General features: G+C 35.3%; 1 protein-coding gene across 10 annotated transcripts in view; it reads left to right on the forward strand.

Moving 5' to 3' along the window:
- Positions 1-25554, forward strand: part of EPS8 (EGFR pathway substrate 8, signaling adaptor) — a 197409-nt gene that overhangs the window by 103614 nt on the left and 68241 nt on the right. For all 10 annotated transcript variants that reach the window (XM_061204962.1, XM_061204960.1, XM_061204968.1 and 7 more), the window contains one exon: positions 24158-24231. In XM_061204962.1, the coding sequence (XP_061060945.1) occupies positions 24173-24231 (59 nt within the window). In that variant the 5' untranslated portion in view covers positions 24158-24172. The remainder of the gene's footprint in view (positions 1-24157; positions 24232-25554) is intronic.

The raw sequence follows: 25554 nt of genomic DNA on the forward strand, positions 1-25554 counted from the left end.
TTCACTATAGCGAGTTGTGTTTGCTCTGTTTCAATTGCAGGTGCTCGAATCCAGGAATGTAATACCTGGAAAATAATTTTTTGCGGCGGGGGGGGGGGGCGGTTTATAAATAGACACTGGCCCAAAAGTGGACATATTGCTATAAACAAGTCCCATTTCTGCCCAAGTGGGAATAGTAGTTCATTTGTTTCTCTCTCATTTCCCAGGCTCTTAAACTTGAAGTACCTTCAGTTAGCATTTTATAGATTTTACTGCTTTAGTTTTTGTGATTCTTCTTCCCTATTCTCTTTCGTTTAAATTCAGATTGTTATCTGGAATAGGATTAAAAAACAACATTCTTGTTCAGGATTATTTTTGCATAGATTTGCCAACAGGGCACTGTTTCTGTGCATCAGTCGTGAAACATTGAAAGCACTTTCAAGAAACTACATAAATTCTTTGTTTCAAAGTTTCAGTAATTATCCTAGGTTTTAAGTGAGGAAATCCTGAAATAACATTTCAGAATGAATCTCTCAGTCCCATACTTTTCAGAAGTTCATAGATAGGTTTGACTCAGTCTGACTTTATATCCTCATAAATACTATCTTTTCTATTCTTTTTCTTCTAAGCAATTGACAAATGTTGTAATATTATATTTATTATTTTACTTATTTCATGCTGGCTCCCCCACTAGATTGTTAGCAGCATGAAGATAGGAACCATGTATGTTTCATTAATTGTGCACCCAGGGTCTAGAGCTATCGTGTCTAATATGGTAGCCATCGGCTATATGTAGCTATTTGCATTTAAATTAAACTAATTTAAATCTAGAAGAATGCAAATTTCAGTTCCTCAGTGGCACTAGCCACACTTCAGGTGTTCAACACTTGTGCTCAGCTACTGTATTGAACAGTGATGTTATTGTACTTTTTCAGCAAAGCTTGAAGTTTTATTTGACAGGGCTTATCCAGAGCACTGATAACTATGGAATGGTTACATAGTAAATCCTTGTGAACAAGTGAATGAATGAATGAATGAATGAGTACTGCTGTTGGCTCGTGCCAATTAACACTGGGTGAATCTTGTTTGAGTAATCATTTACAGAGGTCATTTTGATTTTTAATTCATCAGTGTTGACATACCCCTAGCCAACTTCAAAATACTGGATTTATCATTAGTTAAAGGAAAGTATACAACAATGGTTAAAAGCATGACTAGTGGTCAAATCTTAGACATGCTACGTAGGTATCATGACCAAATTACCTTTACTTGTAACTTTTGTAAGTCCCAGATTCCCCATTAAAATGGGGATAATAAGCTCCTATAACCTCATAAGGTGGTAAGAACTAAGTAAGATAATGTACAAATAGTGATTGGCACAGTGGCTGACACATTAAAATGCATAATGAATGAGCATTATTATTATTTTTTTTACAATAGTGAACAGAAATATGTCTAAATTTACCCCAGTTCATGGATAATTTCGGGGTTGGTTATAAGGAACTTTACTGCTAATTTTGAAAACGCCCATTGTTATAATTTGGCAGACATTTTTCAAATGTAGTACTATCCACAATCAAAGCTTATACTTATTATCTTTTAAATGTGAAATTTCATATCCTTGATTTAAAAAATTTTCCCATCGGACTTAATTTTTTTCTTCCTTTAATTTTTATGACTATGTAAATATCTAACCTTGCAAGAAAAGAAAGCTTCACACTACTTTTATAGGCAACTTGAATTTTAAAACTAATGCACAGATGTCTCTGACTTTTATTTTGGGGTAGCTCACAAAGAATTTGTTTCCCAGATATATTTATTAAAAAAGGCTTCTCTTTGGAAAAAAATATTTAAAAATCCATATAATTAAAATGAATAAATTAGTGCTTATTTACCTAAGGATGAATTTCAGGTTTCATTTAGGAACCTAACTCTGTTGTGCATTTAAAGCTATGATATAATTTCTGGAAAAACAGTTAAAGCATTTTTCATTAACTATAATGCCTGAGTTAGCTAGAGATATTGCCCACTTTTACATACTATAATGTTGTTCCTTTCCTGGAATTTGAAAATAGCATTTGTTGTTATAAAAATAGCAGGCAGTAAACGTACACTACCAAAACATCAGCTGACGTTATGTAAAGTAAATCTCCTTCATTTTTTGTGCTTTCACTCTGGCTGTTATGGTACTTTTATTTTTAGTATAAACTTGTACTCATATTTCTCAGCCAACTTAACCTCTCAAGTTCATATTACAGGTGACTTGAATTTTTCTCCTGAGTTTTTCATTAACAGATATTTGTCAGGGTTTAGACAATGAAAATACGTTAGAGAAAGAAGCAGATTAAGCACATACATATATTCCACTCTCTCCAAAAAAATAAATAAATGACAATGAAGGGATTTTAAAAATGCAGAAAGTCAGTGAGACCAAGGGACTCTGGAAAGTCCAGGGATGATTGTAACTAACGTACACATCCTGAGAAGCTGAAACCCAAGCTGCTACGGAGAGACACTGAGGTTCACTTCAGAGCCTCAGACAGGCTCAACAATGAGGGTGAGGCTGAAACAGGAGGATGAGTGTTTAAATAGAGCTTAGATCCCAGATGCCTCCCCACGCTCCAGCAGGATGAAGTTTATTCCCTGGAGAATGTGAAGTAGAGAACTCTCAAGTGGGAGATACCAAGGCACATACACAGGTGGGAGGATTCAGGGAAAAACTTACTAAGCAGTGAGACACCCTCAGGGTACTTCTACTCCTCCCCAAATTTTGGCAGTCAGATATGTATTCTCCAGGGATGAAATTGGAAGATGCTTCTTTGAAGAATCTGATCTATCTGTGCAGAAGACCTGGAGGTAGGTACTGATGGTTGGGGAGGTCTCCCAATGGAACAGCCCAGCCAGATTGCTCTGTAGTGAAGCTCACCTGTTGAGAAGACCCACCCATTGACACAGACTTTCCAGTCAGCTACTTAGTGCTCCATCTTCAAGGTGAGGAGCGACCAATGATCACCAGACATTTGACGAAATCCAGAGACCAAAACAAACCTGGAGAAAACAAGGACATTGCCAGAAATAGAGATGATGACGGGAGAAAAAAATTTTTAAATACAATCATTATTCTCAGAGACATCCAAGAATACATTGCAGTTAGGAAATAAGAACAGGTGCTATGAGAAAAGAAGCAGGGCATAAAAATGTACTTCTGGAAATTGAAAATTGATAGAGGACATGGAAAAATTAAAAAGTATTTTGAAGATAAAGTTGAGGAAGCCACTCAAAAAGTAGAACAAAAATAACAGGAAATGGAAAACAAAAGAGAAGAGACAAGAAAATGAGACACTCAGTCCAAGAGGTCCTATTCTGAATAACAGACTTTTTTAGAAAAAAGAAAATTAAAAAAAAATGTTGTAAATAAACTATCAAAGGAATAAGTCAAGAAAATTTCCTAGAATTTAAGGACAATAATTTTCAAATTTGAAAAGGCCTATTGAGTTTCTAAAATATTGAATTTAAAAAAAACTCCTACACTGATGTAGTCATGAAATATCAAAACATCAGGGGAGAAAATGGATGATCCCCAAACTCCAGAATTGCAGAAAGAAAATAAAATAGGCCCTTACAAAATACTGAGAAACAGAATGGCACCTGACATCTCGGGAAAAACACTGAAGACAAGAACAATGCCTTCAAGATTACGGGGCAAAAATAATTTCCATTATGGAATTTGAAACCAAGACAAACTACTGATCATCTACGAAAGTACTATAAACATGTCTTCAGTTATATAAAGCTTCAGAAATTATTTTTCTCATCATACTCTTTGTCAGGAAGCTCCAGAAGTATGTGCTTTTCCAAGATAAGAAAGTAAAAATAGGAAAGGGAGAGACTCGGGTTCCAGGAAACAAGGATCTAAGATAGGAGAAAGATGAAGGTAATGCACAAGAAGATGTTGAATTTGGGTACCACGACAAAAGCTGTGCAGGAGGCTTAGAGAGTCATTGACTCAGACTGTGACAGGAATATATAGAGATCAGAGAGAGATGCCCGCAGAAAGATAAAAATGATGGAATAGGTGGTGTTTAAATGTACTCAAAGGAGACACTTCTGGTAGAGAGTAAAGGGATGAAATTAATAAAAGTACATAAGAGAAATAAGGGTCGAAGGTAAAATAATTATTAACTCTAATAAAGAGAAAAGGTTGTACAAAAAAGGAAATTTAACCCTAGCCTACTGTGAATGGCAATTGCACAGACACAATGCACTAAACTTTGGTCTAACCAAATTTGATATAAATGTAATGTTGCCTTCTGTGATGTGCATTCTCACTCTATCTCCAGCTTCATCCCTCATTACTTCCTACTTCTTAAGTTATTCTAAGTAACTCTGAACTGCTGGTGGTTTCCTAACTGTATGAAGCTGTTTCTTGTCTTTGCTCTTCCCTTTTCTCTTCTGGCTTACCTGGCTCATGCATCAAAACCTAAAGGAAGGCTTTTAGGAACTGAATGCCCTCCCCTTCCCAGCAGGAGGTGCCCACCTTGCCTTCTGCCTGTCTACTTGCCACATTGTACTATAAACATACATTTCTAAAGGTCTTTGTCTTTGCTTCTTTGATTCAGTCCTTCTTTGAGGGAGATTTTGTTCTGGAGACCCACCGCTACTCTAGCTTCTCCTGAACTTTATACAATGCTGTCCTTACATAGTCTGTAATATGCTCATTTCCTAAATACACCTTTTCTTTCTTTCTTTTCCTTAAAATTTCCTTGTAAGATGGGCAAGTTTTCAAGGAAGTCTTTGTTAGTCTTAGGTCTTCTGTGAGTTGGATGGGGTGCCAGGGATTTGTTTTCTTAGTACAAGTATCTACTGACAATCAGTTATTTTTATATTCAGCCAAATGTAGATGATTACTGGAATTGGCTTTGTTTCTGGACTATTCTTGGTTGCATCACTTTCTAACGGCGTATTAGGACTGCCTCTATTTCTGAAGATAAATGAAAAACAGTACTTTGAAAGGAGTGCATTTTTATATTTGTCAACAAAATATTGAGCTGTATTGAATAATAGGAATAAGAAGCAGTTAAGCATGATCTGAGAATTTTACCTTATCTGCCTAGTCATGAACTTTCCATGGGCTTATAAAGTTATGTATATTGAACTTGGTACACTCTGATACCTAAAGCAGTACACAAGGTATTCTATTAGAGCAAAATACCTGTCCCTGTGTAACCATTATGCTGGTATTTGGATCTGTGAAACCATATCTTGCTAAAACAGATCAAACAAATTGAAATAATGAATAGTCTTTGATAAGATATGGGACCTCTATGACTTTTTATCAAAATAATCAATGTTTGAGTGGTATGGCAGGCAGAGAGAGATGAAGTTGAGGTGAGAAGTAGCATCTTTTTATAAAATATCTGAGAAGCAGTTTGGGAGTGATGTAAGCATGTACATTATAATACATCAGAAAGCTTGATTTAACCTTCATGTGTACAGAATTGCATTTCTTAAAAAAAAAGTCCTGTATTGTTTAACAATTAAGCATTTTTATTCCTAATAACCTTAGGGAGATGTATTTATGTTCTGGAAAAGTGGGATGCATTCAGCATAACAGTTGCTTAAAGGTGACATTTCTCACTTTGTGGGTTGTGACCATTTCTAAAATTATGTTGTACAGTTTGTAAACCATTGGTCCTCTTAAGGAGCTGTACTGAAAATTCAGAGTGAATCACCTGCCGCGTTTAGTTTATTGTTTAACATCCATTGCTCTAGGTAATACCAAGGAAGGTAATCATGTGGCAACAGGGTAGTTAAATATTAAAATGTTATATCTCATCTGTGGGTTAGAACTCTTCTCACTGTACCTGTAAGGTTGTTTTTTTTTTTTTTTAACATCTTTATTGCAGTATAATTGCTTTACAATGGTGTGTTAGTTTCTGCTTTATAGCAAAGTGAATCAGTTATACATATACATATGTTCCCATATCTCTTCCCTCTTGCATCTCCCTCCCTCCCACCCTCCCTATCCCACCCTTCTAGGTGGTCACAAAGCACAGAGCTGATCTCCCTGTGCTATGCGGTTGCTTCCCACTAGCTATCTATTTTACGTTTGGTAGTGTATATATGTCCATGCCACTCTCTCTTTGTCACAGCTTACCCTTCCCCCTCCCCATATCCTCAAGTCCATTCTCTAGTAGATCTGTGTCTTTATTCCCGTCTTGCCACTAGGTTCTTCATGACCTTTTTTTTTTTTTTCCTTAGATTCCATATATATGTGTTAGCGTACTGTATTTGTTTTTCTCTTTCTGACTTCCTTCACTCTGTATGACAGACTCTAACTCTATCCACCTCACCCAATCCAAAAATGGGCAGAAGACCTAAATAGACATTTCTCCAAAGAAGATATACAGATTGCCAACAAACACATGAAAGAATGCTCAACATCATTAAGCATTAGAGAAATGCAAATCAAAACTACGATGAGGTATCATCTCACACCGGTCAGAATGGCCGTCATCAAAAAATCTAGAAACAATAAATGCTGGAGAGGGTGTGGAGAAAAGGGAACACTCTTGCACTGTTGGTGGGAATGTAAATTGATACAGCCACTATGGAGAACAGTATGGAGGTTCCTTAAAAAACTAAAACTAGAACTACCATACGACCCAGCAATCCCACTACTGGGCATATACCCTGAGAAAACCGTAATTCAGAAAGAGTCATGTACCAAAATGTTCATTGCAGCTCTATTTACAATAGCCAGGACATGGAAGCAACCTAAGTGTCCATCATCGGATGAATGGATAAAGAAGATGTGGCACATATATACAATGGAATATTACTCAGCCATAAAAAGAAACGAAATTGAGTTATTTGTAGTGAGGTGGATGGAGTTAGAGTCTGTCATACCTGTAAGGTTTTTGATTTACTATTTTTAGGGGCCATTTAATACATCATAATGAAATTTGAATTCAAGAGTTTCGATTTCATTAAAGATAATTTTAGAACATATTTTTCTATCTCTCCACCCAGCTGGGTTATGTCAGGCCCAGATAACGCTTTGTTTGCCTTTGTAAGATATATTGACCTGTACTAATTTAGCATATGGCACTACTATGGAAAAAGGACGTCTAGCAATAAAAATATGTCATATGAGATCCTAATTCCTCAGTGACATTTGTTTTGCATTAGTTAATGGCACAAAGTTTAATTTTGGAAACCTTCCACCAAGGTTCATAGAATATCAGTGAATACTAACCCTCAAGGTTGATTTACAAAAAGTAGAGATTTGAAAAAAAATTACTGGGGGTGGGGCGGGTGAGGGGGGTGAGTTGGTCTTCTCAACTTATTTTTCCAAAATGTTCTTCTCTGAATTCTGCTCAATTGAGAAATGAATTGACAGAAAAAATTATACTTTTATTTTTACCCTGAGAGAAAATGTCCACAGTGAATATTCTCCTACCTCTTCTTGAGAATCTGTGTCCAACAACTTTTTGCTTCTGGAAAGATTTGAACTTCTTAGATAATGTTTACTTTTTAAAGTTCTGATCATCTTTTGGTGGTGGTAGCTAGGGTTTTTGTTAAGGGCTGGGATCTCTCTCATGCCCTGATTTCACTTGCTTTCTTTCTCTCTTTTCTTTCTCTCTTTTCTTTCTTTCTTTCTTTCTTTCTTTTTCTTTCTTTTTCTTTCTTTCTTTCTCTTTCTTCCTTCCTTCCTTCCTTTCTTTCTTTCTTTCTTCCTTTCTTCCTTCCTTCCTTCCTTCCTTTCTTCCTTTCTTTCCTTCCCTTTCTTTCCCTCCCTCCCTCCCTCCCTCCCTCCCTTTCTTCCTTCCTTCCTTCCTTCCTTCCTTTCTTTTTTAGCGGTATTCTATGCCCAGCACAGAACTAAAGCTAACTCAGATCTTGTCTGAACCAACTGAAATAGGAATTTTACAGGCAATGAATCATCAAGAGTTTTCATTTGGTGAATCTGAGCCCTTCTTTTTTGTTTCTCCATCTTTTCGGTTCAATATAAAAAAACAGAATAAATAAATAAATGGTGGTGAATATACAAACCTCCCATGTAGAAGAATTCCAAATAACTTGTGCAGATACTCCTTCCTCAGGGAGGTGGAGCAGAACCCTCCCCCCCTTACGTGTGGGCTGCATATAATGACCTCCTTCCCAAGAGGCCTGCAGAGTGGTGGTGAGGAGAGTCACTTTATAGTGGGGAAACCTGACAAATGCTGCTTCAGTCAAGGACCAAGGTCAGCATAAACGATGTAGAGTCATGCTAACAGCAGGTAGTCTTGGTGTGATGTGATGAGAATGGCATATATCTCTGTGGTCTTCCTTTCCAAAACCTATAACCCCATTCTAATCATGAGAAAAACATAAGGTAAACCCCGATGGAGAGACATCCTGCAGAATATCAAAATGCAGCACTCCTCAGAAAACTGACAGGGTCATTATTGCAGATTGAATTGTGTCCCTCCAAAAGATATGTTCATATCCTACTGCCCTGTACCTATGAATGTGACCTTATTTATTTATTTTTATTAGAAATTTTTAAATTGAAGTACAGTTGATTTACAGTGTTGTGTTAGTTTCAGGTATACAGTAAAGTGATTCAGTTATACATATTTTTTTCAGATTGTTTTCCCTTATAGGTTATTCCAAATATTGAGTATAGTTCTCTGTGCTATACAGTAGGACCTTGCTGGTTATCTATTTTTTTTTTAACATCTTTATTGGAGTATAATTGCTTTACAATGGTGTGTTAGTTTCTGCTTTATAACAAAGTGAATCAGCTATACATATACATTTATATATAGTAGTGTGTTTAACATAAATTTATTATTTCTGTGGGTCTATTTCTATTTTGTATATAAGTTCATTTATATCATTTGTTTTAGATTCCACATATAAGCGATATCATATGATATTTGTCTTTGTCTGTCTTACTTCACTTAGTATGATAATCTCTAGGTCCATCCATGTTGCTGCAAATGACATTATTTTGTTCTTTTTTATGGCTGAGTAATATTCCATTGTATAAATATACCACATCTTATTTATCCATTCATCTGTCAATGGACATTTAGGTTGCTTCCATGTCTTGGCCACTGTAAATAGTTCTGCAGCGAACATTGGGATATATGTATGTTTTCAAATTATGGTTTTCTCTGGATATATGCCCAGGAGCAGGATTGCTGGATCATATGGTAGCTCTATTTTTCGTTTTTTAAGGAACCTCCATACTGTTCTCCATAGTGGCTGTACCAATTTAGAGTGTGACCTCACTTAGATAGGGTCTTTGCAGAGGAACCAAGTTATGATGAGGTCATATTGGATTGAGGTAGACTCTAACCCACTGACTGGTGTCCCTATAAAAAGAAGGAAATTTGCACCCAGAGAGACACCCACGGGAGGCCGTATAGAGACAGAAGCAGAGATTGGAGTGATACATCTACAAGCCAAGGAAAGCCAAAGATTAGCAGCAGCCATCAGAAGCTAGAGGACGCAAGGAAGGATTCCTCCCCTATAACCTTCACAGAGAACTTAGCTCTGCTGACACCTTGATTTAGGACTTCCAGCCTCTAGAACTGTGAGAGAATAAATTTCTGTTGTTTTAAGCCACCCAGTTTGTGATAATTTATTATGGCAGTGCTTTCAGTCATCAAAAACAAGGAAAGTCTGAGAAATGGTCACAGTCTAGAGGAGCCTAATGAGACATGAGGACTAAATGTCATGTGGTATCATGGATAGGACCCTGGAAAAGAAAAAAAAAATTAGGTAAAAAAACTGAGGAACTCTGAATAAAGTAGTGGCTTTAGTTGATAATAAAATATTGATATTGGTTCATTGTGACAAATATACCATATTAATATAAGATACTAACAATAAGGGATTGGAGTATACAAGAACTTTCTGTGCTGGCTTTACAACTTTTCTGTAAAACTAAAATGATTCAGAAATTTTAAAGTTTATTATAAAAAAATTTAAAAAAACAGAACTTAGCTGCAGTTTTAATTAGACCTCAAGTGCACACGATGTAGTGAGTGACAATCTCTTTAAGAGGTGGCAGTAGTGAGGAGGCACTTGGACCTCCTTTAGCCGATCAGTTGCATCACAGGGTGCTTTTGAGTCAAAAATTTCCACTGATAAAGTGTATGCTCCTTTAAAAGTCAGCTTATTGTGGCATTTTTCACAGAACTAGAACAAAAAATTTTAAAATTTGTGTGGAAACGCAAAAGACCCTGAATAGCCAAAGCAATCTTGAGAGAGAAAAACAGAGCTGAAGGAATCAGGCTCCCTGACTTAAGACTATACTACAAAGCTACAGTCATCAAAACTGTATGGTACTGGCATGAAAAAAGAAATATAGATCAATGGAATAGGATAGAAAGCCCAGAAATAAACCTATGGTCAGTTAATCTAACGACAAAGGAGGCAAGCATATACAATGGAGAAAAGACAGTCTCTTCAATAAGTGGTGCTGGGAAAACTGGACAGCTATATGTAAAAGAATGAAATTAGAACATTCTCTAACACCATACACAAAAATAAACTCAAAATGGATTAAAGACCTAAATGGAAAACCAGATACTATAAAAACACTAGAGGAAAACATAGGTACAACACTCTGACATAAATCTCAGCAATATCTTTTTGGATCCGTCTCCTAGAGTAATGGAAATAAAAACAGAACAAAACAAAAGTCAGTTTATTGTAGCAACCATTATATAAGACTGTCTGTAAGTCCACTGTTAATCATGGAAATAATACAATGTGGGAGGTATACATTTTGATGGAAGGTTTTATCAAACCTGTCTAGGGAAGGTACATGTAAATAAGTATATCATACATAAATAAGTATATGGAGATTTCAGTTAAAATTCCTCATATCACTTGTGAAATTTCATGGAAACCTTGCTAAGAAATAGTTCAAGATCTGATCCAACCACCATCTTTTCCCTACACTCAACCCCAGGGTATGGTTCCATGGGATAGGGGCCCTGGTAATAGACAGAAGTTGAGAAAATTTTTTTCTTTCTGAATTTCTTTCCCTTTTCTACCATAGTTTTATTTTTTGTTGGAAAATTCCAGCTAAATTAGAGGCTTACTTTCTCCTCCCCCCCCTTTAATATATATTTAATCATAATGGAAGAAATACAAATGATTCAGATAAATTTATAGGTATCACATGGGGATGAAACACTCAAAAGACCTTTTATATTTAGAAACTGTCTCAACTATGAAAAAAAAATTAACCCAAGAAAGTAAGACAAGTAAATACTTAGATATTTAACTAGTAGAAAATTATGACACAAAGCTAGATTCAGCTTAACTAATCATTTTCAATATTATAATTAATAGTTTTTAATATGTGGGGTTTTTAGACCTGATGACATTTTTTCACAGTTTTCAGTGAACAGTATGTTTATAAAGCAATAAAGCCATTCCATAAAAGTGGCACTATTGCCATTGTAATATCCCTTTCCATAAAGTAAATCTTCTTCCCTTTCAAAATTAGCATTTTTTATTCTAAGAAAAATTGTTGACTGAAATAAAGAATATCATTGAAACACTCAGAGTGAAAAGAACTGAAAACTTTTGGAGAGTATACAATGGTCAAACTAGCAGTGTAACTTACTGCAAAGAAAATTGGATATAAGTCAGCCAGATCAGAATTGGAATCCTGGTTCTAATTCTAGCTACTTGTGTTACCCCTTGGGCAAATGACAACTTATTTGAGGCTGTCATTTCACTTACAAAATAACTACCTCAAAAGGTTATTCTAAGAATGGAATGAGGTGAAGTTTGTAAAATGCCATGTGAAGTGGGGGCTCATTGAATGTTGTTTTCTCTTTTTTGTTCTCTGCCTCTGATTATATTCAAGAAACAGGACATCACTCTTCAGTCATTCATGATACTAGACGTTTTTTTTTTTTTTTTGGAGGTGATGAATATGTTTATTACCTTGATGGTACTGATGGTATAACAAGTGTATGCATATGTCCAAATTCATCAAAATGTATACATTAAAGATGTGCAATTTTTGGTATATAAAAGTATACCTCAATAAAGCTGGGGAAGATTTTTAAATAGAAGTTCTAAAAAAACAAAAAATCCAAATTAGATGATTTTTTAAAATTTCAGAATAACACACACATGGCACCTAGTCTCTTTAGCTCAATTTCTTCATCTATAAAATGGAAAATAGTACTTCCTTCAAAAATGAATGTGAAGATTAAATAAGATAACGGATAGAAAACATTTAGCACAATACTTGGTACAGGGTAAACAGTCGATGAGTAGCAGTTGTGCTTTTTAAAATTAGCACAGTTTCCCAAATCAGTACAGTATTAACAATGTTTTGAACTGAGATATTAGTCATTTACAGTGTTTAATGTCCAAGCAGTGTATATGCACTGATAATGTCATCAGTGCAACAAGAATTAGAGGGAAATAATCAAATAGTACTAATAGGGTATATATGATTCTTCTCTGTACTAGGCCTTTCTATCAAATCTATCACAATATTACACATATAATTATGGCTAAAGTGTTTCTTTTTAGTTGCTTATTAAATTTTTTTTGATACAAACCTTCAATTTTTATTTTTTTAAATTTTTTATTTTTATTATTCAAACAGAAAGTCACAAAAATTATAGTCATCCTCATCAGTTCACTCAGTCCCATGTAATTAATTTTTTTTCATCTTGATCTTTTGTTAGCACTTTTATGAATTCATCAGTTTTCCATTAGAGTTCTGAAAATGCTTATTCATTCAGTTCAGCAGTATAGTCAGTTACCAGAAACCTGTACTTGTCAGAGTCTTTTCCATGAATTCCTTGAACATGAAACCCCTTTACAGGAACATTTTTGCAAAAGCATCAGAGTACACCCAGAACTGTCTGTAAATGATAAAAGACTTAAAAATGACCACAGTTAAAGATTTGATGAAAGTTCATGATAATGCAATTGAGAAGGAAATTTAGTTATTTCTGAGGTATACATTTTAAAATAATAACTAGAATTATGACTTATAACATTATACCAGAACATATAAGATTTTTAGGAATTTCATGTAATGTCTGAAACATTTATATTAACATATTTCCATACAAATAACCCAAAGAAAGTTTAGTATTAGTTGGTTTTTTTAATATTTGAATTTTATTTTATTTATTTTTTAATGCAGCAGGTTCTTATTAGTCATCAATTTTATACACATCAGTGTATACATGTCAATCCCAATCGCCCAATTAATCACACCACCATCCCCACCCCCCCGCGGCTTTCCCCCTTGGTGTCCATACGTTTGTTCTCTACATATGTGTCTCAACTTCTGCCCTGCAAACCGGTTTATCTGTAACATTTTTCTAGGTTCCACATACATGTGTTAATATACGATATTTGTTTTTCTCTTTCTGACTTACTTCACTCTGTATGACAGTCTCTAGATCCATCCACGTCTCAACAAATGACTCAGTTTTGTTCCTTTTTATGGCTGAGTAATATTCCATTGTATATATGTACCACAACTTCTTTATCCATTCGTCTGTCGATGGGCATTTAGGTTGCTTCCATGACCTGGCTATTGTAAATAGTGCTGCAATGAACATTGGGGTGCATGTGTCTTTTTGAATTATGGTTTTCTCTGGGTATATGCCCAGTAGTGGGATTGCTGGATCATATGGTAATTCTATTTTTAGTTTTTTAAGGAACCTCCTTACTGTTCTCCATAGTGGCTGCATCAATTTACATTCCCACCAACAGTGCAAGAGGGTACCCTTTTCTTCACACCGTCTCCAGCATTTGTTGTTTGTAGATTTTCTGCTGATGCCCATTCTAACTGGTGTGGGGTGATACCTCATTGTAGTTTTGATTTGCATTTCTCTAATAATTAGTGATGTTGAGCAGCTTTTCATGTGCTTCTTGGCCATCTGTATGTCTTCTTTGGAGAAGTGTCTATTTAGGTCTTCTGCCCGTTTTTTGATTGGGTTGTTTGTTTTTTTTAATATTGAGCTGCATGAGCTGTTTATATATTTTGGAGATTAATCCTTTGTCCGTTGCTTCATTTGCAAATATTTTCGCCCATTCTGAGGGTTGTCTTTTCATCTTGTTTATGGTTTCCTTTGCTGTGCAAAAGCTTTGAAGTTTCATTAGGTCCCATTTGTTTATTTTTGTTTTTATTTCCATTATTCTAGGAGGGGGATCAAAAAAGATCTTGCTGTAATTTATGTCAAAGAGTGTTCTTCCTATGTTTTCCTCTAAGAGTTTTATAGTGTCCGGTCTTAAATTTAGGTCTGAAATCCATTTTGAGTTTATTTTTGTGTATGTTGTTAGGGAGTGTTGTAATTTCATTCTTTTACATGTAGCTGTCCAGTTTTCCCAGCACCACTTATGAAGAGACTGTCTTTTCTCCACTGTACATCCTTGCCTCCTTTGTCATAGCTTAGTTGACCATAGGTGCCTGGGTTTATCTCTGGGCTTTCTATCTTGTTCCATTGATCTATGTTTCTGTTTTTGTGCCAGTACCATATTGTCTTGAGTACTGTAGCTTTGTAGAGTAGTCTGAAGTCAGGGAGTCTGATTCCTCCCACTCTGTTTTTTTCCCGCAAGACTGCTTTGGCTATTCGGGGTCTTTTGTGTCTCCATACAAATTTTAAGATTTTTTTGTTCTAGTTCCGTAAAAAATGCCATTGGTAATTTGGTAGGGATTGCATTGAATCTGTAGATTGCTTTGGGTAGTATAGTCATTTTCACAATATTGATTCTTCCAATCCAAGAACATGGTATATCTCTCCATGTGTTGGTATCATCTTTAATTTCTTTCATCAGTGTCTTATAGTTTTCTGCATACAGGTCTTTTGTCTCCCTAGGTAGGTTTATTTCTAGGTATTTTATTCTTTTTGTTGCCATGGTAAATGGGAGTGTTTCCTTAATTTCTCTTTCAGATTTTTCATCATTAGTGTATAGGAATGCAAGAGATTTCTGTGCATTAATTTTGTATCCTGCAACTTTACCAAATTCATTGATTAGCTCGAGTAGTTTTCTGGTGGCATTTTTAGGATTCTCTATGTATAGTATCATGTCATCTGCAAACAGTGACAGTTTTACTTCTTCTTTTGCAATTTGTATTCCTTTTATTTCTTTTTCTTCTCTGATTGCTGTGGCTAACACTTCCAAAACTATGTTGAATAATAGTGGTGAGAGTGGACATCCTTGTCTTGTTCATGATCTTAGTGGAAATGGTTTCAGTTTTTCACCATTGAGAATGATGTTTCCTGTGGGTTTGTCGTATATGGCCTTTATTATGTTGAGGTAGGTTCGCTCTATGCCCACTTTCTGGAGAGTTTTTATCATAAATGGGTGTTGAATTTTGTCAAAAGCTTTTTCTGCATCTATTGAGATGATCATATGGTTTTTATTCTTCAATTTGTTAATATGGTGTATCACATTGATTGATTTGCATATATTGAAGAATACTTGCATCCCTGGGATAAATCCCACTTGATCATGGTGTATGATCCTTTTAATGTGTTGTTGGATTCTGTTTGCTAGTATTTTGTTGAGGATTTTTGCATCTATATTCATCAGTGATATTGGTCTGTAATTTTCTTTTTTTGTAGTGTCTTTGTCTGGTTTTGGTATCAGGGTGATGGTGGCCTCATAGAATGAGTTTGGGAGTGTTCCTTCCTCTGCAATTTTTTGGAAGAGTTTGAGAAGGATGGGTGTTAGCTCTTCTCTAAATGTTTGATAGAATTCACCTGTGAAGCCATCTGGTCCTGGACTTTTGTTTGTTGGAAGATTTTTAATCACAGTTTCAATTTCATTACTTGTGATTGGTCTGTTCATATTTTCTATTTCTTCCTGGTTCAGTCTTGGAAGATTATACCTTTCTAAGAATTTGTCCATTTCTTCCAGGTTGTCCATTTTATTGGCATAGAGTTTCTTGTAGTAGTCTCTTAGGATGCTTTGTATTTCTGTGGTGTCTGTTGTAACTTCTCCTTTTTCATTTCTAATTTTATTGATTTGAGTCCTCTCTCTTTTTCTTGATGAGTCTGGCTAATGGTTTATCAATTTTGTTTATCTTCTCCAAGAACCAGCTTTTAGTTTTATTGATCTTTGCTATTGTTTTCTTTGTTTCTCTTTCATTTATTTCTGCTCTGATCTTTATTATTTCTTTCCTTCTGCTAACTTTGGGTTTTGCTTGTTCTTCTTTCTCTAGTTCCTTTAGGTGTAAGGTTAGATTGTTTATTTGAGATTTTTCTTGTTTCTTGTGGTAGGCTTGTATAGCTATAAATTTCCGTCTTAGAACTCCTTTTGCTACATACATCGCATAGGTTTTGGATCATCGTGTTTTCATTGTCATTTGTCTCTAGGTATTTTTTGATTTCCTATTTGATTTCTTCAGTGATTTCTTGGTTATTTAGTAATGTATTGTTTAGCCTGCATGTGTTTGTGTTTTTTACGGTTTTTCCCTGTAATTCATTTCTAATCTCATAGCATTGTGGTCAGAAAAGATGCTTGATATGATTTCAATTTTCTTAAATTTACCAGGGCTTGATTTGTGACCCAAGCTGTGATCTCCCCTGGAGAATGTTCCGTGCGCACTTGAGAAGAAAGTGTAATCTGCTGTTTTCGGATGGAATGTCCTATAAATATCAATTAAATCTATCTGGTCTGTTGTGTCATTTAACGCTTGTGTTTCCTTATTTATCTTCATTTTGGATGATCTGTCCATTGGTGTAAGTGAGGTGTTAAAGTCCCCCACTATTATTGTGTTACTGTCGATTTCCTGTTTTATAGCTGTTAGCAGTTGCCTTATGTATTGAGGTGCTCCTATGTTGGGTGCATATATATTTATAATTGTTATATCTTCTTCTTGGATTGATCCGTTTATCATTATGTAGTGTCCTTCCTTGTCTCTTGTAACATTCTTTATTTTAAAGTCCATTTTACCTGATATAAGTATTGCTACTCCAGCTTTCTTTTGATTTCCGTTTGCATGGAATATCTTTTTCCATCCCCTCACTTTCAGTCTGTATTTGTCCCTAGGTCTGAAGTGGGTCTCTTGTAGACAGCATATATATGGGTGTTGTTTTTGTATCCATTCAGCAAGCCTGTGTCTTTTGGTTGGAGCATTTAATCCATTCACGTTTAAGGTAATTATCGATATGTATGTTCCTATGACCATTTTCTTAATTGTTTTTGGGTTTGTTTTTGTAGGTCCTTTTCTTCTCTTGTGTTTCCCACTTAGAGAAGTTCCTTTAGCATTTGTTGTAGAGCTGGTTTGGTGGTGCTGAATTCTCTTAGCTTTTGCTTGTCTGTAAAGCTTTTGATTTCTCCATCGTATCTGAATGAGATCCTTGCCGGGTAGAGTAATCTTGGTTGTAGGTTCTTCCCTTTCATCACTTTAAGTATATCATGCCACTCCCTTCTGGCTTGTAGAGTTTCTGCTGAGAAATCAGCTGTTAACCTTATGGGAGTTCCCTTGTATATTATTTGTCGTTTTGCTCTTGCTGCTTTCAATAATTTTTCTTTGTCTTTAATTTTTGCCAATTTGATTACTATGTGTCTCGGTGTGTTGCTCCCTGGGTTTATCCTGTATGGGACTCGCTGCACTTCCTGGACTTGGGTGGCTATTTCCTTTCCCATGTTAGGGAAGTTTTCGACTATAATCCCTTTACATATTTTCTCTGGTCATTTCTCTCTCTCTTCTCCTTCTGGGATCCCTATAATGCGAATGTTGTTGTGTTTAATGTTGTTCCAGAGGTCTCTTAGGCTGTCTTCATTTCTTTTCATTCTTTTTTCTTTATTCTGTTGCACAGCAGTGAATTCCACCATTCGGTCTTCCAGGTCACTTATCCGTTCTTCTGCCTCAGTTATTCTGCTATTGATTCCTTCTAGTGTAGTTTTCATTTCAGTTATTCTATTGTTCATCTCTGTTTGTTTGTTCTTTAATTCTTCTAGGTCTATGTTTAACATTTCTTGCATCTTCTCGATCTTTGCCTCCATCCTTTTTCCGAGGTCCTGGATCATCTTCACTATCACTATTCTAAATTCTTTTTCTGGAAGGTTGCCTATCTCCACTTCATTTAGTTGTTTTTCTGGGGTTTTATGTTGTTCCTTCATCTGGTACATAGCCCTCTGCCTTTTCATCTTGTCTATCTTTCTGTGAATGTGGTTTTTGTTTCACAGGCTGCGGGATTGTAGTTCTTCTTCTGCTTATTAAATTTTAGTAACAAATATTTTTCTTCAGCTAATTGTTAAACCAACAACATTCTGAATTGAACATATATTTTCCCCCAAATTATGACCTAACCTATAAACAGCCAAAGATTTTTCTCAGAATTATAAAAAAAGAAGAATCAAGTTAATTATTTTAAGTGATTACAAGGTATTGTGCCTTTAAGGCACAGAATTACTCTTTCTACATCGATATTGGCCTTGAGAAAATATTGTGCTTCCATATGGCCTAGAAATTATTGTGACACCTTCACAAGTGTTAGCTACTATTGTCATCATCATTATTATTACTGTTGTCATAACAGTTTAGTGTTATTCGTTTCCTAAGTTTATTCACACACACAAATTCTTTATTACTAAATATTAGACCAAATGACATAGAGAAATAGAGAAGGTGACATCTCTACAGACAACAGTACTGGTAAGATGTATTGAAAAGTGACTCCTAGAAGACACAGAAGGAGACAGAATATGTGATGATTTAGCAGGTTTAAAGCACTTTTTTTGTCTTTTAGTAAATTAAGCGCAATCAGTAGTTGGTAGAAATTAAATTTCATTGGTCTTTTAGTTAAAACCCTAAATAATGATGGTAATCAGTCTCCTCACCCCTATCTTGGTTATAACTTAGACCCAGAGATGTGACTTAAATTAAACTGAAATTGAAATACAGATACTTCAAGGTAGGTACACCCAAACAGACTAACAAAAACTTAAATAAACAAAAAGGTGTCTGTGACATTTTTCTGAGAGCACAAGTCATTGTGTGGTAGCTAGATTGGGTAGACGGGATTCTAACACTGTGTAATGACTACAAACTCATTCATCAGTTTGAAAATTGATACCATATGCAAGCAAGAGTGAAGAAAAGAAACAGGAATATAAATTGTTATTTATTTATTTATGTTTGGGATCTTAAACTTTCCAATACAAATTTAACTTGCTGGTTTAGCCTTAATATAGCCTCATTTGTTTCTGCTTACCATGATTTTCATACATTCTATTTACTTTCCTTTGAAAATTTCAGTGTTCAACATTTTGGGTATGTTGAACTGAGATCTTAAATTTACCATTGTTTTATGTTTGTAATTGCCAAGGAGTGTTATTTGCTGGAGAAAATAAGGAGAAAATTATAGTAACTATGACGAAGTGTTTTCATAAGGAAACTGATGCTCTTATTTCAAATTTGTTGGAAGCTATTATGAATTTTTTAGTGTACACTTTTTTAGAATTAAGTAGTTAATGTAGTAGAGTTAACTGAATTTTTGAGTCCTTAAAAATAATAAAGAAAAACTTTGTCTCAGTTTTTAAGTTGTTTTAAGAGTTAATAAAAATAAAAGCACCTAATTTCTCAGTAAGACTGATGGTTCTTCTATATTATATATACATATAGTCCATAAAGGTATAAATTGGATATATCTCTTAAAAGCCTAAAGGGGAGCAAACATTTGTAATTGTTTCCTTTGTGAGGTGTGCCCTGTATTGCTGTGTTTAAATATCTGAAAGCTTCTACGTTGCTACATGAGCATCTCTGACAAATAACACTATGGTTGCCAAAGAGAAAAGTTTCCATATTTAAAATTCAGTTTAGCAAATCAACATTTTCTATTCCCTTTTCGAATGTCTCTTATTCTGACAGATCACTATTTTAAAGCAAAACACAAACCACGAATTTATTTGACTGTCATGAAGAATTAAACATGAAAAAGTTGAGATGGTTGTGGCTCTCGTTTTTTCACTAAAACCACCTGCTGTGGGTTTAAAATGCAAACTAGATCAAAACCACTACTACTGGGCATATACCCAGAGAAAACCATAATTCAAAAAGACACATGCACCCCAATGTTCATTGCAGCACTGTTTACAATAGCCAGGACATGGAAGCAACCTAAATGCCCATCGACAGACGAATGGATAAAGAAGTTGTGGTACATATATACAATGGAATATTACTCAGCCATAAAAAGGAACAAAACTGAGTCATTTGTTGAGACGTGGATGGATCTAGAGACTGTCATACAGAGTGAAGTAAGTCAGAAAGAGAAAAACAAATATCGTATATTAACGCATGTATGTGGAACCTAGAAAAATGGTACAGATGAGTGGGTTTGCAGGGCAGAAGTTGAGACACAGATGTAGAGAACAGACATATGGACACCAAGTGTGGAAAACTGTGGTGGGGTGGGGATGGTGGTGTGCTGAATTGGGCGATTGGGATTGACATGTATACAATGATTTGTATAAAATTGATGACTAATAAGAACCTACAGTATAAACAAAAAAAATAAAATAAAATAAAATAAAGGAAAAAAAAAAACCACTACAAACCCTGGGGGTTTAATTTACGTGCTGAATGAACTGGCTTGTTTTTAAAAGAGTACTTCTTTTTTGTTTTTTAAACTTTAGAAGAAACTTGTACATCTATCTCATTTGATCCTTCACTAGCCCTGTGAGCTAGAAAGACCAAGAATTATCTCTATTTTACTGATGAGAAAATTGAGACAGAGGCTTAATTGACTTCCTTCGGCTAGTTAGTGCCAGAAATGGTGTTAAAGTTCCAAGCTTCTGTGAAAGCCTGTCCTAACCTTTAGCTCTAGATCCATAATGTTATCCCAGACCTCTGTCCTGGCCCAAATTCTAGAATGTAACAGTGATGTGCTCTCTCTTGATTCTAGAGCCTTGTGAGAGACAATTGTGAAATATTTAGGATTTTGTAAGCTGCTGTTAAACCAATGCTAGCTTGAAATGGGCCATGGTGGGAATACTTATAGCATGGAAATCAGGAAGTACTACAAATCAGGGGTTTATTTTTCCCCAGAGAATTGGTTTACCTCTGTACACTGATTGTATCTAAGTATAAATTGAAGGAAAATAAACAACAGTAATAAAAACAGAAATGATAATGTAGTATAAATGTAATTTTATGGATGCAATACTTACCTATGTTAGGGGTCAATATTTCTTTGTTCCTTAATTTGGAAATTTGCTTCTAAGCTGTGAATAAGTATGGACAAGACTTCAGGAAAGGTTGAATTAAACGAGTGTTTTGGGTTTCCCTGGTGGTGCAGTGGTTAAGAATCTGCCTGCCAATGCAGGGGACATGGGTTCAAGCCCTGGTCTGGGAAGATCCCACATGCCATGGAGCAGCTAAGCCCGTGCCACAACTACTGAAGCCTGCATGCCACAACTACTGAAGTCCGCGCTTCTAGAGCCTGTGCTCTGCAACAAGAGAAGCCACTGCAGTGAGAAGACTGTGCGCCGCAATGAAGAGTAACCCCCGCTTGCCACAACTAGAGAAAGCCCGCACGCAGCAACGAAGACCCAACACAGCCAAAAATAAATAAAATTTAAAAAAATAATAAATTAAAAAAAAAAACCTTGAGTGTTTTGAGGACCTTTATAAATCCTATCCATTCCTTAAGAACTAGGTCAAATCCCAGCCCTTCAAAAAATTATGGCAGTTGCCTTGCTTTTCCTATCTCAGAATCTCTAGTAGGTTTAAAATAGAGCCTCATACATTGGGACTTATTTACTCTGTGTTTCATATGGATTGGTTTTGTCTCCTTAAGAATACAATAAACTCTTTGAAGAGTAGGACGTGGACTCTCCTTCCTTCCTTTATTTGAATTAATATTTAATTCAAATATTAAATATTTTGTACTATTCTTACTGCTTAAGAAACAGCAGTCATCAAACAAAAGTCTCTGCCCTTATGGAGCTTAAAGTCTAGTGAAGAATCAGGAATTAATTTAAACAAATGAGAAATTACAACTATGGTGAATACTTTGAAAAATTGTGTATAGTGCTGAGAGTATCTGATAGTGGGCTTTTATCTATTCACAGAGGTCAGTAAATGCTTCCCTGAGCACACGGTGATTGAATTGAAATGTGAAGAATGAGAAAGAATTAACTGGAAGTTACTAGGTCTTGAATATTCTTTATACAGGCTTTCTGTGCCCTCTCAATCTGAATTAAGTTCCCATATTTTATACCCCCCCAAGTGACCCTGAATTTTCCCTTTGTGATAGTAACAATTTAAAATTTTATATTTATTCACTAAATGTATGTTTTTCCCACTAGACTATTGGCCCAAAGCTAGGACTATGTCTCTTTTGATCACCTTGGTAGTGCCAGGATCCATCATAGTACCTGACAAATAACTCACACAGTAGTTGTTAATATTTCTACTCTTTGCCTTTGTCTTATAATAAAGCTGGGATATGTCCTACCTACCTCTCAGTTATTGAAAAGACAGTAATGTAAAGTATACAAAAGTCAGAAAAGTAAGACAAGATCCAAAATAGTTTAGTGCCACAGAAAGCAGGAAGGGCCACATGTTCAGGGGTGAATAGAAATAATTCAGGTGTAGCTGTACTGTCTACGAGGGAAAAAAAAAAGGCCATTGGATTTGGCAGTAAGGAAGTTTTACTTATTTGCATTTATCTTGTTTGAAGGAAATTTGTTCAATTTGTGAAACAGATTAAAAATGGTTTCTGAAGATAAATATCTGGTGTTAATTTAAAAAGTTGTTTTCTTGTGAAAAGTAAAAGGATTGTGTAAATGGATACAGTCTTGAAAAAAAAGGTGTATCCAAGTGTATATATAGGATGTTGTCAAATGTGCTTTGAAAGAAGGAAATAAGAAAATGGAAGGAAGGGAGGGAGGGAGGAAGGAAGGATGGAAGGAAGGAAGGAAGGAAAACTGGATACAGGAAAAAAGACAAGGAAATTGACAGGACTGTTAAATGGTTATCTTTATTTATTTATTTATTTTAACATCTTTATTGGAGTATAATTGCTTTACAATGGTGTGTTAGTTTCTGTTTTATAACATAGTAAATCAGCTCTACGTTTACATATATCCCCATATCTCCTCCCTCTTGTGTCTCCCTCCCACCCTCCCTATCCCACCCCTCTAGGTGGTCACAAAGCACCGAGCTGATCTCCCTGTGCTATGCGACTGCTTTCCACTAGCTATCTATTTTACATTTGGTAGTGTATATATGTCCATGCCACTCTCTCACTTCGTCCCAGCTTCCCCTTCCCCCTTCCCGTGTCCTCAAGTCCATTCTCTACGTCTGCGTCTTTATTCCTGTCCTGCCCCTAGGTTCTTCAGAACCTTTTTTTTTTTTTAGATTGTGTATATATGTGTTAGCATACGGTATTTGTTTTTCTCTTTCTGACTTCACTCTATATGACAGACTCTAGGTCCATCCACCTCACTACAAATAACTCAATTTCGTTTCTTTTTATGGCTGAGTAATATTCCATTGTATATATGTGCCACATCTTCTTTATCCATTCATCTGTCGATGGACACTTAGGTTGCTTCCATGTCCTGGCTATTGTAAATAGAGCTGCAGTGAACATTGTGGTACATGACTCTTTTTGAATTATGGTTTTCTCAGGGTATATGCCCAGTAGTGGGATTGCTGGGTCGTATGGTAGTTCTATTTTTAGTTCTTTAAGGAACCTCTAATGGTTATCTTTAAATGATAGGGCTCTGGGTGATATTTTTCCCCTCTGTACTTTTTTGCATTTTGTGCTTTTCCATATTTCTCAAGTTTTTTAATTTCATGAGCTTATATTACTTTCATAATGAAACATTAAACAAAGTTAACATTTCATAAAACTGACAATGATGAGGTTGAGTGGAATATAGAATTATGTTTATGTAGTTAGAGGGTTCAGAACTATATTTAAAATTTTTCTTTTCTCACTTTTATTTGCTTACAATTTTAGTATATTAATGTTAAATGCCAATTTGATCTTTGTTTATATGTCCATCTGTACTTCTGGAGCCTGAGCTCTTTGAGGGTGGAGATCTTTATATTTCTAGCGTCATCCTGGAAGTGACACATATTTTGTTGAATGAAAAACTTTAAAACTGAGATGTCTCAACCTTTTTACTGCCTTCAATCCATGTACCTTTCTTTTTTCAGAACATTAAAGTCACAATGAATGGTCATATTTCTAATCATCCCAGTGGTTTTCGAATGTATCCATCTCAAATGAAGTAAGTTGGAAATTTTATATGTAATTTCTTGGTTTTTTAAATTTGATTTGGTGGTTTTAATTGTTTTGTATTTTCAAAGAGAAGATCTCTTTCATTTCTTTATGTAGTTCATTCCTCAATATATAATTTCTTTCTAACACTAAGATATGTTATTGTTAAAAGTTTACTGTGTCTCATAAGAGAAAGATGGTTAAGTAATATCAACCCCAATGATAGTGATCTAATAGAAGACATTTTGTTCTGGTATTTTATGTATTATTGCTTTCCATAGTTGCATACATACTCTACTTCATAGCTTGCACTTTCTCTGGAGCATTCTTTTTTCGTTATTCGTAAAATATTTGCATTTGAGGAAAGTTAAATGTCATCTAGTCCAGTCTCTCAAGATATTTACCGTTGTGTAAAACAAAAAAAGACAAGTCCCTATGGCTTTAGATATAATTTGAAATCACCGCCCTGACTTAAGTGGCCATTGCCTTATATATTGTGGTTAATATTGTTGTTATTTTCTATTGGCCATTATGGTATAGAGTTCCTTATTTTTCACAGCCACGTTATTCACATTTTTCAGAACCAGGTTGTTCACACTGCTTCACCTTTCTCTTTACAAAGATGATTGCAAATCCCCTTGGTGTTGGTCAGTAAGAGACACCAGGGGAGTATGTCAAGTGCTATCTTCATCTTGTCCATCAATTTATTCAAGCCAGAAAGTTTCGCCACACCCTCAATTTTTTCCTTTTTCTTATAACAAATATCCATTTAATCATGAATTTATTATAATTTCTTCTATTAAGGAACTCTTGATTCTATCCCGAACTATTCTTTCTCTTCTAACTTTATTTGTGGCCTTTATCTCCTACCTGAATTTTTGCAGCACCTTTCCATCTGGTTACCTTGCCATTAATTCCTGGATTATCTTTCTTAAAAAGTTGTTTGGATCATGTTACTTCCGTGTATAAAGATATTTACTCCATCTAGAGAATAGAAATTTAATCCTTAAGCCCTCTATTTGCCTTCCCTACTTCTCGAGTCATTCATCTCTTCCAAGCACATCCCACTAGATGCTTTTCCCCTCGGGCGTCATGCTAGTTCTTGAGCCAGATCTACATGCTTTTTCCTCACTTAATTCTCCACCTGCCTCTAGAGCTGCTTTCCATTCTTTTAGATTCTGCTTAAATGCCAGTGAAGCCTTCTTGGGCATCCTTATAAAAATTTAGTCCTTATTTGATGTTATATCTATTAGTTTGACCCAGATGTCACATTCTGTTGTAACCACTTTACTTGTTTTATTTTTATTTATTTATTTATTTATTTATCTTTTTT

This window comes from Eubalaena glacialis, chromosome 11, assembly GCF_028564815.1.
Source record: "Eubalaena glacialis isolate mEubGla1 chromosome 11, mEubGla1.1.hap2.+ XY, whole genome shotgun sequence".
NCBI classification, from domain to species: Eukaryota; Metazoa; Chordata; class Mammalia; order Artiodactyla; family Balaenidae; genus Eubalaena; species Eubalaena glacialis.